At 57.3% G+C, this 15,209-nt stretch overlaps 1 protein-coding gene across 9 annotated transcripts in view; it reads right to left on the reverse strand.

Annotated features, from left to right (window-relative positions):
* SLC18A2 (solute carrier family 18 member A2) overlaps nt 1–15,209 on the reverse strand; it is a 37,131-nt gene that overhangs the window by 21,509 nt on the left and 413 nt on the right. The window contains exons 2-10 of one of the 9 annotated variants that reach the window (XM_051824209.3): nt 14,943–15,078; nt 13,319–13,673; nt 6,115–6,173; nt 5,848–5,931; nt 5,491–5,583; nt 4,714–4,803; nt 4,565–4,608; nt 4,427–4,487; nt 2,493–2,588 (exon numbers count right to left, since the gene is read on the reverse strand). In XM_051824209.3, the coding sequence (XP_051680169.1) occupies nt 2,493–2,588; nt 4,427–4,487; nt 4,565–4,608; nt 4,714–4,803; nt 5,491–5,583; nt 5,848–5,931; nt 6,115–6,173; nt 13,319–13,673; nt 14,943–15,063 (1,003 nt within the window). In that variant the 5' untranslated portion in view covers nt 15,064–15,078. Of the gene's footprint in view, nt 1–2,492; nt 2,589–4,426; nt 4,488–4,564; nt 4,609–4,713; nt 4,804–5,490; nt 5,584–5,847; nt 5,932–6,114; nt 6,174–6,892; nt 7,054–9,673; nt 10,016–10,356; nt 10,479–10,697; nt 10,798–12,206; nt 12,346–13,318; nt 13,674–14,426; nt 14,628–14,942; nt 15,079–15,209 lie in introns of those variants that run through there. The other 8 variants (XM_089313957.1, XM_089313965.1, XM_089313958.1 and 5 more) reach the window with 8 other exon arrangements.

Genomic DNA, 15,209 nt, shown 5'->3' on the forward strand with positions numbered 1-15,209 from the left:
AAACCCCGAGCAGGCCACAGTGACGGCTCACGTAGCTGCATTCCCGCCACCCACGTGGAAGGCCTGCACTGCATGGCCGGTGTCTGGCTACAGCCCCGGCCAGCCCAGTCATCCGGGGAATGCACGAGCAGATGGGTGCGCTCTCAGCACACCTGTCTGTCTCTCACCCCTCAAAATAAATAACAACAGTAATGATAAGGTCACATTCGCACACCTCAGCCTGGAACAATCTTTACAGTCACAGTAACAACACTGAATGCCAAACATGTAAATATTAGTCAATGAATAAAAGAAAATTCTAGATGCCCCTCCCCCCTCTTCCCCGTACACATCACCTTAGGACAGACAGAAGAGGAGACACAGCGGTGACAGGGAGAAGCAAGCAGGGGACAGTGAGGGACGCAGCAGAGGGCCGGAATGTTCCGCCGTGCGTGGGGAGCTCCGTGAGAAGGGACACTCTGGCCCCATAACCCAGGGAACTCAGGGAGGAAGGCGGGGACAGGGACGGGATCGCCTCTCCCTCCGAGCAGTCCTCCTGCCGTCACCCCACAGGGGACAGTTTGAGTGGTTTAGGGACCCTGGAACCCCAGGCAGTCTGGAAGCCAGAGGCAACAGGAGAAGCTGAAAACCGAAACTGAACAAGAGCCTTCCTGCCAAATAAGAGACTGTTTCATTGTCAAGAAAAATTTAAAACTTAAACCACTCCAGGTATATGGAAAAAGGACTCTTCAAGTTTAAGACATGATAGCACCAATTCTCAAAATCCAATAGTTTAAAAGATGAAGGTACAAAGCAAAAGACAAGATAAACTAGAAGAATGAGATCTAGAGGTCCGACATATAACCTGCTGGAGAGAGTTCTCGCAAACGGGTGGGAGCGTCGGGTTGCACACAATTTCTCAGACCTGGGGAGCAGGAAGGAAACCACACCGGTCTCCGACTGCAGCGCTGGGTGCTACACAGCAACAGAATTCCAGCTCCAAACGCCAGTGGGAAGTCACTCCCAACCAGGAATCCCACACGCGGAGTCGCTGCCAACCAGGAATCCCACACGCGGAGTCGCTGCCAACCAGGAATCCCACACGCGGAGTCACTCCCAACCAGGAATCCCACACGCGGAGTCACTGCCAACCAGGAATCCCACACGCGGACTGTCACCTCGCCTGCCACACACCCTCCTTCAGAAAGCTGCTGTAGGTTATGCTCTACCACAACGCGGGAGCAAACCCAAGAGAGGCCCCAGGGGACAAGGACACGGAGATGCACGAGGGCCTGAGAGAGGCCCCAGGGGACAAGGACACAGAGATGCACGAGGGGCTGAGGGAGGACCCAGGGGACAAGGACACGGAGATGCACGAGGGGCTGAGAGAGGCCCCAGGGGACAAGGACACGGAGATGCACGAGAGGCTAAGACGACGCCCAGGTGATGAGGGAGGAAGTCCCGGCAAAGCAGCAGGCCTACAGTGGAGAAGCCAGGACCACACCCGCAAACAAGTGAAGACCCAGAAGCTTCGGGGACGCGCCTGACTGTGCTGAGGGGCCCTTTCATCTCTGCCACAGGGGCTGGGGGATGGACTCACAAACGTCACATGGAAAAGGAAGAAAATGAAAAAGCAAGGCAATGCTAACTCCAGGAAAAACAAGTTGTAAAAAGAAAGGAACTGCATCACAGTCCCCTACACACCTCAGCTTGGAACAGTATTTGCAAGTCACACAAGCATCAACGCTGAACCCAGTCTAACAGAAACTGTAACACGATTACAGCAGTCCCCCACCCTGTTCCCAGGGGCTATATTTCAAGTCTCCAGTGGGTGTCTGAACCTGAGGACAGCATCAAACCCTACGTAGACTGGTTTTTTTTTCCCTACACATACATGTCCGTGATAAAGGTTAGTCTATAAATTAGGCACAGGAAGAGGTTAACAATAACAGAGCCGGCGCCGCGGCTCACTAGGCTAATCCTCCGCACACCGGGTTCTAGTCCCGGTCGGGGCGCCGGATTCTGTCCCGGTTGCCCCTCTTCCAGGCCAGCTCTCTGCTGTGGCCCGGGAGTGCAGTGGAGGATGGCCCAAGTGCTTGGACCCTGCACCCGATGGGAGACCAGGATAAGTACCTGGCTCCTGCCTTCAGATCAGCGCGGTGCACCGGCCGCAGCGCACAGGCCGCGGTGGCCATTGGAGGGTGAACCAACGGCAAAGGAAGACCTTTCTGTCTCTCTCTCTCTCTCTCTCACTGTCCACTCTGCCTGTTAAAAAAATAAATAAATAAATAAACAGAACAATGATGACCAAAAAAGGTTATGTGAATATAATCAATGTACTGTCCCCTTCTCATCTAGAGGACACATCTACCAGGCATGATGTAAAACCAGCACAGGGACAGACCACCCCAGTGCTACCCAAGGCACTGGCCCCTTCCAGAGTCCAGCAGAGCACTCACTCCATCATCCCGGCATGAAAAGTTCTAGAATCAGAAGAGCCGCGGGGGCCTTACCCAGCTGCCACTTCCGGGAACACATGGTCTCCATCATCCAGATAGGCAGGGCCGGCTCCAGCATGGCGATCCCCATGTTTGCAAAGCAGATGGCGCCTTTAAGGGAGGAAGAGGTTAGAGTCTCTGCTTCCACACGGAGTCCCTGCTGTATCCAGGGAGACCCCAAGCCCCCAGCCTGGGCGGCCAGAACCACTCCTGCTTGAGAGAGAGATGACCTGCAAGTCAAGTGGGTAGGGAGGGGCGACCACCATTCATGATGGTAAACAGAATCCTGGGAACTGAGGGAGCCCCAGCAATCACCACCCAGTTTGTTGATGAAAGAAGGGAGCTCCAATTTATTCACAAAGTAACTTGAGGCCGCTCGGCAGCCAGGCAGCTTCCTGACCACACCCTGTCTCCTGTCTCGGGCAACCGAAGGCTCTTGCAGGTGTTCTGCTGTGCGATGCCCATGGACATTTCTCATGATGCCCCGAGATGCCAGAAGTCCCAGGAGGACCCCCTGTGTTCAGCATAGGTGCACTGTGGAAGGTTGGTGTAAAGTCAGCTGCACAGGTAGGGTATCTGTGCACACACTCATTATCACTGTTACCCAGGACCCTTTGTAAATACAGAAGCACATGGGAAAAAACACCCGGAACCGTCTCCCTCGCTCTGCGAGCTTCCTGCGTAGCTGCGCCTGTGGAACCTGTAATTTGCTAGAACAAACCCAAAGAACACTGTGCAATCGTGAAGCAGGTACGTGCATCCTGACACAGGATTTCTTTCATTCCCTGTGACATTTAGAGCAGAACACACAAATGACTGGGCTCCTCCCACTCCCCGTGCTCTAACTCCCCCCACCCCCACCAGGGCTGCCTGGCACTGTGCAAGGCCCAGCAGTGCTGGGTGGATCTCTCGACTTCCTGCATGACTAGGGATCGGGCAGTGAGCTTCCAAGAGAAAGAACCTTAGGGTTGGGGGCGGGGAGTGTCACATCTGTGCCCCCCCACACACACACCCTCCACATCCCCAACACAGACGGCCAGGCCCCAGGGGATCTGTGCATCCAGCACGGAGAGATCTGGGCACCGGGTTTCTGGTACTCTGACCGGTAAGTACGAGGGGCAGCAGCTGGGCCATGGTCCCCTGCGTTCCACCCTGACCAGAAGGGGTCCACAAAACCAGCCTAGGGCTTTGCTTTGCAAACAGTACGGGCAGGCACCGCCTCTCCCAGACCCCCTCCAGGCCTCCCAGTGTGAGCCCTGCTTAGGCAAATGTCACCCTCGCCAGGTCTGCAGAGCGGCCCCAGGCAGCAGCACGTCTCTTCCTCCCAGACCCAGAGCACAGGGTGGCTGCTGACGTCAGCCACCAGGCCCCGGGCAGCAGCTGCACAAGGCTGGTCCCTCACAGGCAGCCCCGGCCTGGCGGGGAGGCCGCCGGCTTGCGACTGGGCCATCGGAGGGGGCAGTCCCTCGGAAGCATGCAGCCCATGACCCCTCCCCAGAACCCCAGGGCTTTCTTTTAGCCACCTGGGCCTTGGACCCAAGGGGTTTCCAGCGCCCCCTGGCTGCGGTACAGGGAAGCGCTCTCCGCGGGAAGAGGCGCCCAGTCCGCACTCTGGGTCTCTGCTGCCAGTCTCTGACACAGCCAAGGTCAGTCTGCGCACCTCAGCCTGAGTGAGAAGGCAGACCTCTTCCAGAAAGTTCCAGGCCAAACAATGACGGCCTTCGCGGGGAGTAGCATCTCTGTAGCCTATGCAAGCACTTGGCAGGCCCCAAAAACAAATGAAAAACAAAGACCTTGGCTGAGCTTTGGGAGACACGGCTTCCTGCAGCTTACGGCTTTCTCAGGCTAGGATGTCCCCAGCCACGTTCCCCAGCAAAATGAACAGCGACCCTGCCACCCACCCCTCCTCCCAAGCACAGCCGTGACCAAGCAGAAGCAGAGCGGCCCACCTGCGGCGATGAGGATGTACGGGTCCTTCAGCAGAGTGGTGAGGGGCGTCCCCTTCTGACTCTGTCAAGCAAAAGCGGGTGTCAGCCGAGTCACCAGGGCTGTGGCCGCCACTAGGCCATCTTCCCCCCACCGCTTACCTCTGGCTGCACGCGGGACGGCTGCAGCACGAAGAGCTGAATGGCTGCAAGGAGAGAAGACGGCCCCCAGTCAGACAGTGGCCATGGCCCTGGCACAGCCGGCAGGGATGCCAGGGTCACGGCCAAGGTGCCCACAGGGCCTTACTCACCTCCATCCAAGAGCACCAAGGCAGCCAGCACCAGGAAGGGAGCCGTCTTCCCCACAAACTCGTACAGCACGCTCCCAAAGGGGGGGCCCACTGCGAGGACGAGAGAGGGGCTGGCGCCGGCACCTAGCGTGGCCCCCACCCCCCAGAATCATCTGTTGTCCCCTGTGGTTCTCTGCTTGGCTTCAAAACAGTTGGGGGTGGTGGCCCTAGGTTCCCTTTAGTGTCAAGGTGCCTGAGCAACTCCCCAAGAACGAACAGGCTGGAGTCACCCCAAAAGCTAAGATCGAGGGAAGTGAGAGCCTGGTCACGGGGCTGTGCCGCCTGTGTAGCACAGCGCGACAAGGACATCCCTGCTCACAAACCAGTGTGTGCAAAACTGCGGGCTCCAAACGAGGGCTGGGAGCAAACAAGCGGAGGGGACAAGAGCCGAGCCCCCGGCCAGGGAGATAGCTGTCCCCCGGCAGGGCAGGAGGGGGAGGCAGAAGCGGAAGGCGGATGTCTCTCTGGTTGTAACTCACAGAACGTTCCAGAGAGAAACGTCTGGTGCACCATTCCACTCCATCCTCATGTCTACACCTGGGTCTGGGGAGATCTGGGACAGGGAGCGAGGAAGCCCAGGTCCTCCCAGCTCAGGGCTCGTCCCACCCTTTCCCAACCAAAGGAAGGTGCTGGGCAGTCTGTCCATGTGAAAGCAGCCTTGGTCCCACCGGGCCTGGGGTGCTGGCTGAGGTCCAGCACCAGACAGTCCCCTGCTGCCTGCATGGGGCCCATACCCACCTAAGACCCCCATGGCCAGGCCTCCCAAGGCGATCCCCATGGCGTTGCCTCGCTCCTCGTCATCTGTGTACACACTGGCAAGCATGCCCATCCCTGAACGGGGAAAGAGATGGTGGCAGTCCGGCTCTGGGGCGCACCAAGACAGTGGCCGTGCCTGGCCTTCCCCTCCCACAGACTTCCAGTCTTCCCAAACCTGCCATGGAAGCCAACCAGGACCTAAGGGGAGAGTGCACGGCTTCCCCGGGAATCTGCACCACCAGGCCAATACCTGGAATGGGCCCAGCGGGGTTACCAGGGGCACTCTCCCCCCACACCCACCCCTGCACCCCCCCCCCCCACAGGTGCTTCCACACCTACCAGCCACGGACGAGCAGGAGGAGCCGACACCCTGCAGCGACCTGGCGATGAGCAGGAAGGCGTAGCTGCTGGAGAAGGCGAACACTGCCGGGACAAGAGCCCAGGCCTGCATCAGCGCCAGCCCGCGGGGGCACTGCTGGAGACCCCCCCCCCAGCCCCCTCCCCACGCGCTCCTTCCAGCGACTGTCACTCCCAACACCCCCAGGCTGTGTCCTTCAAGTCAGCCCACAGGTGGCCGCATCGGGGAGGGAGATGTTGCACACTTACTGATCGTTGAGATAAACATGATGCAGAACCCCGCAAACATGGGGATGGGATAGCCGATTCTGCAAAACACAAGCCGGAACACCTGGTGACTGCGGGTGTTTTCCTAAGGCTTAGACCGATTCTCCCCCGGCACCCCCTGGGATCAAGTGAACAAGTGTTAGGTCGGCTATTCTCAAAATTCATCTACTCAGTGCTTCCTACGTGACCTTTCTGTGTTTGACTGTCTCGGAACATGAATACATTTGCGGACGGGCACTCCGAAGAGAAATGGAGCTGCAAGCAATGTTAACACGTTATTGGCAAGGAGGCCGGAACACAAATACACGGCCCCTACTCTGTCATTAAAAAATACAAATTCCCTTCATGATAGTCTTTGCCAGAGCTTCCCCAAAGAGACAGCTGCAACCAAGCGATGCTGATAAAGGCCACCAAGTGACTCAAAGACAACCGTGCCGCGTCTTAGGGGCATTAGGAAGCAACACTGCAGATCTGCTTCCTGGAGGCCCTGGCGAGCCCTGCCTAGAAAACGGGGCCTCGCTTGCTGTGCAAAAAATTCAAAATCCAATTTGCTGGGCAGGTGCACTATCAGACAAGGGGCTCAGGCACCAGACGGGCAGAGGCAGAGGGAGGGCCCGGGCTTTCCCATGTCCCACATCAGGCTGGACTCCTGGCCCTGCCACTTAACCCAGCAGAGTCTTCTCTCAGGCCCATGGAGAGACCACGCCCCACTCCCCACACTGGCAGAAGGGAAGACACGCGTGTCAAGCTGTCCACCCACCAGAGCGCCCAGGGCATAGGCAGTGCTTTGGTGCTTTAGAAATGTCACTCCCTGGGGCAGGCATGGTGGCACGGCAGGTTGCAATGCCGGCATCCCAGATCAGAACGCTGACAGTTCAAGTCCCGGCTGCTCCATTTCCGATCCAACTCCCTGCTCATGTACCTGGGAAAGCAGCAGCAGATGGCCCAAGTGCTTGGAGCCCTGACACACACCCAGACAGAATTCCAGGCTCCTGGCTTCGGCCTGGTCCAGTCATGGCTGTTTTAGCCACTTGGGGAGTGAACCAACAGAGGGAAGATCTCTCCACCTTCCTCTCTCTCAGTGCTCTGCCTTTCTCATTTTTTTTTAAAGACACACAACTTCCTCCCTCCTCCTCCTCCTGGATTAAGTAGCTGGGTCTCTGACACGCAGCTCCCTGGCCGCCTGCCCGGAGAAGGATGCCAACACCTGTAGTAGGTGGATCCCACCCACAACAGCCCATAGCAGTTCCAGGCTCCGTGCACCCTCCCTCAGGAACCTGGAGAGGGAGGAGCCAACGAAGCTACGAGGGCCAACTGCTTGAGTGTCCCAGGGCCCAGGCAGCGCCTCAAGTCAGAACCATGAACACCTTCATTTGAAGGTCACACTCAGGTCTCCAAGCTCTTGCACCAGCAGCTCCCCGATTTGCTGGAGGGCAATGATCACCTCCCCATTTCACAGAGGAGGAGCCCGAGGCATGAAGAAAGAGACCAGGCAGAGGTCTACAGGCCAAGCGCACCCGGGCACGCCCGCCTGCCCAGGGCACTCCACTCAAACTTTACCACGTTCCCCGGGGCCAAAGACTGGGAATGACAGGGTGGGGGCCCTCGAAGGACAGCTTCCGCCGCCTCCGCCTTCCTGAGCAGCCAGCATCCTGGGAGGAGCTGGCTTTGCCCCTGTTTTCACACAGCCACCCCTGAGGCTCGGGGAATGTAGAGAGTTTGCCCCAAATTCATGGTGAGGAGCACGCCGTGTTTCACGTGCTTCAGGCCCCGCTGGTGTCCACTCGGGGGCAGCTGCCAACCACAGGGCGGAGGTCCCCGACGGCCAGCGGGCCCAGCGGGCACCGTCTCACTGGAAGCCACGGGCTAGGCCCTTAGCACACCAGACACTGGGCTTGCTACTGCTTTAATTCCTTTGGCATTTTCTGAAAGCACACGGGGGTAATAACTGGGAGCGAGGCTGGAAGGAAACCCAAAGGTCCACGAGAAAGCGGAGGTCTGGGGACGGCGCAGCTCAGAGCAGGCCAAGGGCTGGGGCTGCCACCCTCTCCTGCACCTTCAGTACAGGTCAAGCGGCCAGCAGGGCTGCCCAGTGGTTAGCACCAGGCAGCATCGTTCCTGGAGCTTGGTGAGGAACTCACCGCAGGCAGCAGGGACGTCCCTGGACCCAGACCGCCACCCTCAGCCTCCTCTGGCCCTCTGAACACCCATGTAGGAGGGCTGTGCAGTGCCCCAGGGCCACCGAGCAGTGGGCAGAACATACAGGCCCTCTTCCTTCCAATGTCTCCAAAACGGACGGAAACGTAACTGATATTAGTCATAAACATCTGTGTCAGAACCCTCGTCTCAATCCGATGCCATCTTAATTAAAGTGCTGCTCAGCAGAGCTAGACCAGATTCAGCAAACCTTTAACCAAAGGTCCCATGAGGATCTCCGTGAGTCATCCCAGCCCACGGCCATCGGACAATTCACTGCCCCCTGGCAGTGAATCCAGTTAGAACGAGAGTTAAAATCACATTTGAAATCCCTAGAAAAATGCGTAAACCAACAAAAGTTCTGCTGCTTACGCGTCCCCTGGGGTCACTGATGAGCTGCCCTTTCTCTCCCAACACCAGGAAGTTTCTCCCAGCCACAGACACTAACACAGGCTCCTCCCTGTCCGACAGCTGCTCTCTCAGGCTGGCCAGGAGCTACGTGTCCTCTACCAGGGCACGTGCCAAAGACACAGAGTAATGACTCTGCAAGGTGCAAAGTGACACCAGAGGCGAGGGAATGTCCCCCTCCCAGTGGCCTCAGCACGCTCCTCAATGTCGGCAAACAGAAGGCAATTCCAAATTTGCTCAAGGAGAAAACGACATCTGTCACTTAAGCAACTAAATTCTCAGGGCTGGCCCTGGGGTCTGCCTGCCTTCCGCAGCCAGTGGATCCACGCAGGGGGTCACGCCGGCTCCTTACTCCCCGGGGCGAGCCCTCTTCCCCTGGTTCCCACAATGCCATGAGGAACATTCTAGCTCCACTGGCAACTTCTTCCCGCCGCAGAAGCAGAGACTCTATCAGCCCCCGCCCCCACCCCCCGCCATCCTCACATCATCCACAGTCGAGAGTGGGAGATCCCTCTCCAGAACCGCTGGTTTCCTCACCCCACGGGAGCTGCAAAGGTCATGGCCAATTCCTACCAAGCCCACTTCTGGCCGACTGGCTGCCACTGGGGGTAGAAAATAACCACAGTCGATTTCCCAGAGATTTTTTCATGCCCTGTGGCTTCCTCCTTGCCCTTGGGATGGAAGCTAAGATGTGCCAGGGAAAATAGCCGCTCTGAAATATACTAGGTAACTATGGAAATAAATTAAGCCACTGCCACTGGCTTGACAAAGAGCAGACCACCGAGACCTCGCTGCAGTCAAGGAAGAAGCCCAGGGAGACGGCCCCCAGCAAGGGGCTCCTCTCCCGATGGGTTTGCCAGATCTTCCGGCCCTAAAGACGCACGCACTGCATCTGCTTCATGCTAAGCAGGTGAAGCTAACGACGTGACATCTGTACCTGGCTTGCACAGCAGAGAAACACAAAGGAGTTTTCACACCATTCGTGTGCCTAGAACATTGCTTTTTCACACACCTCACTCACGGGCTCAAATCATGACAGCTGTCGTTACTTCAACACCCGCTACCACTTCTTACAGAGAAGTGTGGTGAAGACTAACGCAGACCTATTACAGCCACGCCAACATGTCCAGCCTTCCCACAAACTGCTGCTTTGTCTTTTCAGGGTTTGGCACCAGATCTTATCTGAATCTTAGAAAAGCAGCCTTCCTTCCTGCTTCCGGGGCACGGAGCACCATCACGGCCATGAACACAGGCGTGGGGCGACTCATTTCAGAGAGGGTCCCACTTAAATTAAGACAAGGGGCTGCAGCAGCCTGACGTGGGGCAGGGGCATGGCGAGAGCCACGCTGGAGCAGCTCATGTCAAAAGCTGGCAAGATTTTGTTTTCTGGGGCCGCGAGGGTCCACGCGCTAGGAATCCATCTGATTGCTTTCTAACTTCCCTGCTGATTTAGAAAAGCAATCTGGGGGCCGGCGCTGTGGTATAGCGGGTAAGATGCCGCCTGCAGTGCCGGCATCCCATATGGGCGCCAGTTCAAGTCCCGGCTGCACCACTTCTGATCCAGCTCTCTGCTATGGCCTGGGAAGGCAGAAGATGGCCCAAGCCCTAGGGCCCCTGCACCTGCGTGGGAGACCTGGAAGAAGCTCCTGGCTTTGGATCAGCACAGCCAAGTGAGGAGTGAACCAGCAGATGGAAGATTTCTCTCACATTCTTTAACAGCTAAGGGCACAAACTGTGCTAACAGGGAGCAGCTGGAGAGAATGAGAAGTGGAGACAGGACTCCGCCTGTGTTGCAAACACCTGCACCTGGAAGGTACATGGACTGGCCCTGCGGGCTCCAACACCCTGCGCTGTTAACAACGCTCTCACCAAGAACGCACAGGAGGCTTCAAAAAGTTCATGGAATATGCGCATTAGGAAAAAACTGCATGGACTTCAAAAATGTCTGCCCCCAAACTCACCCTTTAAATCCATTTACTGTGAACTTTCCGATGTCTCTACAGAGGAACCACTGGTTTGACATCGCCAAGGTGAGTTACATAGAGTTTTAGTGACTCCCTCATCGGAAACATATTCACCACATCTAAAAGGCTGTTAGAAACACCTGCTTACAACACTGACAACACACGTCATTCCTTCTTGTTAGTAATTGAGGGTGATTGGTGCAAATTACATCCAAAGACGGTGTGCAGCAGCTCCCGGGGACAGTGGGATGTATTTGTCCCTTTCTGTCAGTTCCCATCTGAACTTCGGGGGGGGGGGGTGAGGGCAGGGCAGGGAGAGCCAAGTCTTGAAGCCAAGCAGAGCAGCCAGTCCCCAGTTTCATGTCCCCAGGGCTTGAGAAATAGAAGAGCTACAAATCACTATCATTTTAAGGCACGACAGAGTTCACTCGATCGTTTTGCCAAGGTCGATATTAGAACCTGCTTGCACGTCCACATGACCAGGCAGCACATCAAGACCAAGGTCATTTTTAAATGTGCAGGGTCGCTGGGGGAGTCAGTTAGGGACTGAATTTTTGCTCCAGATCAAAGTGGGAACTCGTGGGAAGAAGAGACTACATTTCGCAATGCAGGAAACAAAATTAGGTTTCTCGTGGAAGACAGTGTTTTGGGAACCTCCCAACAAGAGCCCTGGGTAGCTGCAGCCTCAAAGCACGTGCAGTATTTAATAGGGGAGAGCCCTCTGCGCTTTTAAACAAGCTTCTCCCCCGATAGCCTAGCAAGTCATTAAACACGAGAATGGGATTTTTAAAAGGTTTTTCATTTGTCATTTGCATTTGGAAGATTAGACTACTCGCATCATTTCAGCCAGGCTTCTAAGTATCCCACTGTACGGCTACTCACGTGCCTGCCCAAGTGATTGGCAAGGCACTATTACGATAATGTCCTCAATTTTCACATCCAGTATTTGCTCTCTCAGAATACAAAACCCTGAGCCGTTTTCTGTAATTATACCAGATGCATTTTAGACGCGCGCTTGGTGTTAAATAAGACAGAACACAATCCTGCAACCGCTCGCATCTGTTTGGTTTTCCTCCTGGGGAAGACACGAGCCCCTGAGTGTCACCTGGATAATGGCGCTTCTTGGGGGTCTCACAATGAGCCTGTGGCTGGGCTAATCTGCTGAGGATCTTATAATACGGCTCTGCACAGGCTGGAGGGCTGGACAGGGCTTGAGATTCTTAAAAATGATTTGAAAATCCAACGGCACTCCCGAGCACCTCACTACGATTCAGCAGCAGCAACCTCCGTGTGCCTGAGCTGCTCCCACCGTGGGCAGCTGACCCCTCGGAGCCCCTGCCAGGGCTCCTCAGCTCCCAGACCCCAAGCCCAGGATTGCACAGGGCGCCCCGAGTTGCCTTCATGCTCTGTTGCTGCATCTTAAAACGCCCGATATCTGAACCAGGGGCTCTCATGTTCACCTTACATCGGGCCCCGCAAATCATGAAACCATCCCTCCTCCCCTACCTTAGCTTAGCTCACTTGCTCTTCAGTTTGGCTTTGGAATCACTTTCTTTGGGAAAAAAAAAATCTGTGATTGGAGAGAGACAGAGCTCTCCCACGCACTGGTTCACTCTCCTGCAGCAATCAGGGCTGGGTGAGGCTGAAGCCAGGAACTCAACCGGAGTCTCTCATGTCGGTGGCAGAGACCCAGGTACTCAATCCCTCACCCGCGCCTCCCAGGGTGCACATTAGCAGGCAGCTGGAGTCAGCATCAGAGACGGGACTCGGAACACAGTATGAGACGCGATGTTCCAAGCAGTGTCTTACAATGCCAAATGCCAGCCTCTGGCTTAGCCATCTCCGAGGGCTCCCGACTGCCCTCTGGTAGGATCTCCAGTCCTCCCAGCCCTGCCCTCCTCAGTTCCTCTCCCACCTCCTCCTGTCTTCGGCCCCCTGTGCTCACGCTGATGCCACTCAGAGCCCGGCTCACAGCTTGGCCTTTGGGCACTTCCCCGTCTACCGCTTCTGTAAGCCGGCACACGGCAGCCACCACCATTCGCTCAGCCCCACCAGGACTGCCTGCCCCTTGTCCTGCAGGGGTTTTACCTTACCAGGTAAAACTGGGCTGTCTCAGCTGTAGGACACACACTGACTGGACAGTCACCAGCGATAGAGAAGGGAGGGCCCAAAAGACTCCATGACACCCAGGTTACCACAGGGCTGCCCCGGGCAGCCTGCGTGCCCCAGACCACAGCCCCCGTTCTCTGCCCTTGTGCAGTGGAAGGGGACCAGCACAACCCAGGCTCTCTGAGAGAAACCACTCATCCTAGAACAAAGTGTGTGCCCAAAGGGGTCAGATGAGAGGAAGCTGTATGGCAGACACCCAGCAATGGCCACAGTGGCTGCCCAAGGCGCTGGTGAAACCCACATGCAGACAGAAGCTAATCATTTTATTTGAGCAACAGAGGGGAGCAGGGACAGACAGAACACACGAGAAATGGTGATCAGCTGAGGTCAGAGACGTGGGGGAAGGAGACCAGCCGGGCCCTCCAGGTTCTAGAAAGGACTGAGCAGGACTGCCGCGGGGGACAGCAGTGGGGACCAACAGGAACCCTCGGGACAAGCACAGCACCCACCTGTTGGTCAGCAGCCCTATGAAAGGGTTGGTGATGAGCTGGACGCTGGCTTTGGAGGCGAACAGCAGGCCAACTTGCACATTCTCATTCAGGAGGTCTTTGTCTTCACTGGGACAGTCGGCAGGGGCAGCAGATGCGTTGGTCACCGGGCGCTGGGTGGTGGCGGACGCCTGGTGTGGCTGCCCCTGCGGAAGGCCTCCGGTGGCGTTCCCTGTGACCATGGTGGAGTTGTCGTAGTAGGAGAAGATGCTGTGGAAGCGGCCTGGGGAGGAGGCCGTGAGCACGGGCCTGGCCGTCTGGGTCTCTGTCGCATTCTCGTGCTCAAGGCTGTACAAGTAACTGGGGATGATGGGGACTGGAGACAAGAGCAGGGCAGGAAGCGGTGAGCACCCTGAAACCCTCCCTGGGCAAAACCAGCACAGCTGCTCAGGGGCCGGACGCCAGCTCAGGCCCAGGGAGGTGGTGTGCTTTCCCCCACCCCCCAGGCACCGGACCCAGCCTCACACACTGCCACCCTGCTCAGTTCCCACGAGAAATCAAGCCCCCCAGAGGCCCTGGGCAGCCATTCGCTACCAGGGCGGGTGGCTGGGCCGACTTAAATGACCTCAGAGATGTTTGTCATTTGTGTCCCTTCCCAGGGATATTTCAGCAAAGTGAAACAGCATGAAGTCAAGGCTGACCTGGGGTCACCAACGCTCCCCCAGGAGGCTCCCAAGACACTTCCCAATGGTTTAATGCAACAGAGAGCTCAACTGCATTAGGCGCTGTGGAAAAAACCCAGTGCACCTGCAGGAAGTTAGGATCTTGAGACTGAACAGGTCCCCTTCAGCTCTGCCACCTGAGCGGGAGCCCACACCGAAGGGTTCCTACGACCCTCAAAGGAGAAGTGAACTCTTCAGTACAGGGGAAGCCTCAGGCGGTCAACCCGGGGACAGAGGAGCACCGAGACCCCGAGGGAGACCCCGAACCAGCCTCACAGCTCTCCATAATCCAGGATCTGAAAACCGGACTGTGGCCGTGAGCGCAGCTGTGAGAGAACGCGCAAGTGGCGAGGAACCTAAATGACTGGAGTCATTAAACACCAGGCTACCCTTAGGGGAAAACATACCACACCCTTGTTCGGTTGGGCTAATTAAGAGACTTGGGGTTTCCACTTGCATTGAACTTCCCAGACCTCCACGTAAGAAAAAGACTAAAGAACATGAGGTCCGGTCCGCTCCCGCAGCGCAGAGGCGAATCTGTCGTGTCACCCTCCATGACGACGTCTCTCCACGTCACTCCTTCCCTGCCTTTCCTACCTCGGAACGGCGACGCGTCCCACCTGTTCCGGTAGCCAAAGCACCCCCGCCCACCGTTCCGACCTCTGAGAAAGGCTCCTCTCCTGGAAATCTTTCTCATCGCGGCGCGGGTGGGCGAGGGGAAGCCGGGCGCTATCGGGAGGAAACACGCGCGCCGCGTCTTATCGGATGTCGTCGTTGGTGACCAGGAAAGCGAAGCCACAATGCAGCTGCTCGGAGCCCGGGCGCGGCCGTGCGCGGGGGCCGAGCTTTGCTCAACGCGTGGGTTCTCTGCGCGCCAGGGAGTGGGAGCCGGGAGGGGACCCCGGGCGCGGGCGCGGACGTACCCACGACGGTGAGCAGCATGTTGTCTAGCAGCAGCGCCAGGAACACGATGAACAAGATGAGCTTCCTCGAGCGGCGGCTCTCCCGCAGCCAGCGCAGCAGCGCCAGCTCGCTCAGGGCCATGGCTTCGCGGCGCGGCTGCGGGGCGCAGCGCGCGGTGAGGGTGGGCGCGGCGGGGACACCCTCCCGCGCCCGCTCCGACGTGGCCGGCCGCACTAGGGCCGTCGGGCAGCCGCGCGCACCTGCCCCGAGCGCGTGCCCACGAGCGC

Source organism: Oryctolagus cuniculus, chromosome 15 (assembly GCF_051225735.1).
Source record: "Oryctolagus cuniculus isolate XC-2025 breed Fujian yellow rabbit chromosome 15, ASM5122573v1, whole genome shotgun sequence".
NCBI classification, from domain to species: Eukaryota; Metazoa; Chordata; class Mammalia; order Lagomorpha; family Leporidae; genus Oryctolagus; species Oryctolagus cuniculus.